At 43.0% G+C, this 1,672-nt stretch overlaps 1 protein-coding gene across 1 annotated transcript in view; it reads right to left on the reverse strand.

The window, feature by feature from the left end:
• Positions 1-1,427, reverse strand: part of TAPT1 (transmembrane anterior posterior transformation 1) — a 76,431-nt gene extending 75,004 nt beyond the window's left edge. Inside the window, exon 1 of the mRNA XM_019625121.1 lies at positions 1,407-1,427. Within this exon, the coding sequence (XP_019480666.1) occupies positions 1,407-1,427 (21 nt within the window). The remainder of the gene's footprint in view (positions 1-1,406) is intronic.
• Positions 1,428-1,672: the final 245 nt, after the last annotated feature.

Below are 1,672 nucleotides of genomic sequence, written 5' to 3' on the forward strand. Positions count from 1 at the left end.
GATGGCTGAAGGACCGAGAGGGTTTACATGAAAGCAGGTGAAGGCTGCGACGCATGACACACTGTCTGGAACGACTCACTATTAATTTCGCAAGATCTGTAGTATTAACCAATTCTGCGGCTGGGTATCTAATGTTTATTGACACTACTTCTGCATCCTGTTTCCATGGATAAAAGGCCACATGACAACTAAGTATATTTCACAAACTATATGACCTAAGTAACTCATTTGCTATAAAAAAAAATTTTACACTATAAACTATGAAGGTGTTTAATTATGTTATAAATAAAAAATGGTTGTGCGTTAGAATTCCACCTCTAGATATACAATAGTTATAAATACCAATTTACATTCCACAATGGAGAATTTAAAAGCAAGCACTTAAAAATCAAATGATAAAAACATGTTTTGAGTGCACGGCTCTCATAACTGTGAAACAGGTTCTCCTGTTATGCCCATTCTGTGGATGAAGAAACCAAGGCACAGACAGGTAAAGGAAACCTCTAAGGTCAGAGGAAGCAAGTAGTGAAGCCAGAATTCAAAAGCAAGCAGTCAACCCCTAAAGTGTGTGTGTCTAAGACTGTAAAGGGTGACCACCCCTAAGGGGCCAGGGTGCCACGGTGCAGCGTGTGCACCTGGCCCTAGATTATTTTGACTTTGTCTCAGGTGCTTTTGTAAACAGGCTACTGCTCTTTCTGGAAAACTGGAACCCCTTCCTCTCCCCTTTCTGTGTGCTCCCAGGGCACCCTGGGTTTGCTTGAAGTTACACTTTAACTAATCAGCTCCCTCACCAGCTTAAGTGTTCTGAAGGCAGATACTGTGTATCCGAATCGAGTTCTGAATTTAAGGGTAGTGTGTGCCTACAATCAACACCTCAGTAATAGGCTAGGGAATGGTTTATAAGGTACATGAAAGCAGTACTAACAAAAGAACCAAGCTTCATGGGGTGAAACATTTCCAAAGCTCTGTCTTACTTCCTTCTCCCACCCTCCTGGAGACTTGACCTTGCTTAAGGGACTAGAATTCTCTCACTTTATAGCAAGGGACAGTTTACAAAGGTCTTACACACTCTACTTCATCAAGTTCTCACAATTCTGAGAGAGAAAGAGAGCAGATAATGGTGTTCACATTTTGCAAGTGAAGAAACTGAGGCGCGCAGAGGTTAAGAGCCTGGTCCAATGTCACTGAAAAGGAGTAAACTGGGAATAGAACCTAGATCTTTGAACTCCCAAGTCCAGCGTGCTCTCTCCCTTATACCATAATTATCATCCATCACCTGAAAATCTTACGAGAGAAGATAACCTAGCACTACTCGGGCTTTTCAACCCATCAGACAGACAGAGCCCTCTGGTTTACCCTGAAGAAGGGGAGTGTGCTGCCCTGGGCCTGATCTAAGTCAGCCTCACCTGCTGCTTTCTCCGGTCCATGCCCGCCTGGCCATGGATACATTTTACAGGATGCTCCTTAATAGTCTGTCCCAAGCTGTAGCTCTGTTTCAGTTTGTGTGTTTGCTTTCGTTGTTTTAAGCACTGATCACTAGCATTCTACAGACTTACCTGAACTTACTTGTCCTGTGATACTGGGTATAGCTGCCTGACCAGTTCTTTAGGAAGGCTATTTATTGTTCTTTTACCTGTGGGTACCACTCTTCAAGAATTCTGCTAGCTAAGTG

The sequence above is a fragment of the Hipposideros armiger genome, unplaced genomic scaffold (genome assembly GCF_001890085.2).
Source record: "Hipposideros armiger isolate ML-2016 unplaced genomic scaffold, ASM189008v1 scaffold_616, whole genome shotgun sequence".
In the NCBI taxonomy this organism is placed as follows: domain Eukaryota; kingdom Metazoa; phylum Chordata; class Mammalia; order Chiroptera; family Hipposideridae; genus Hipposideros; species Hipposideros armiger.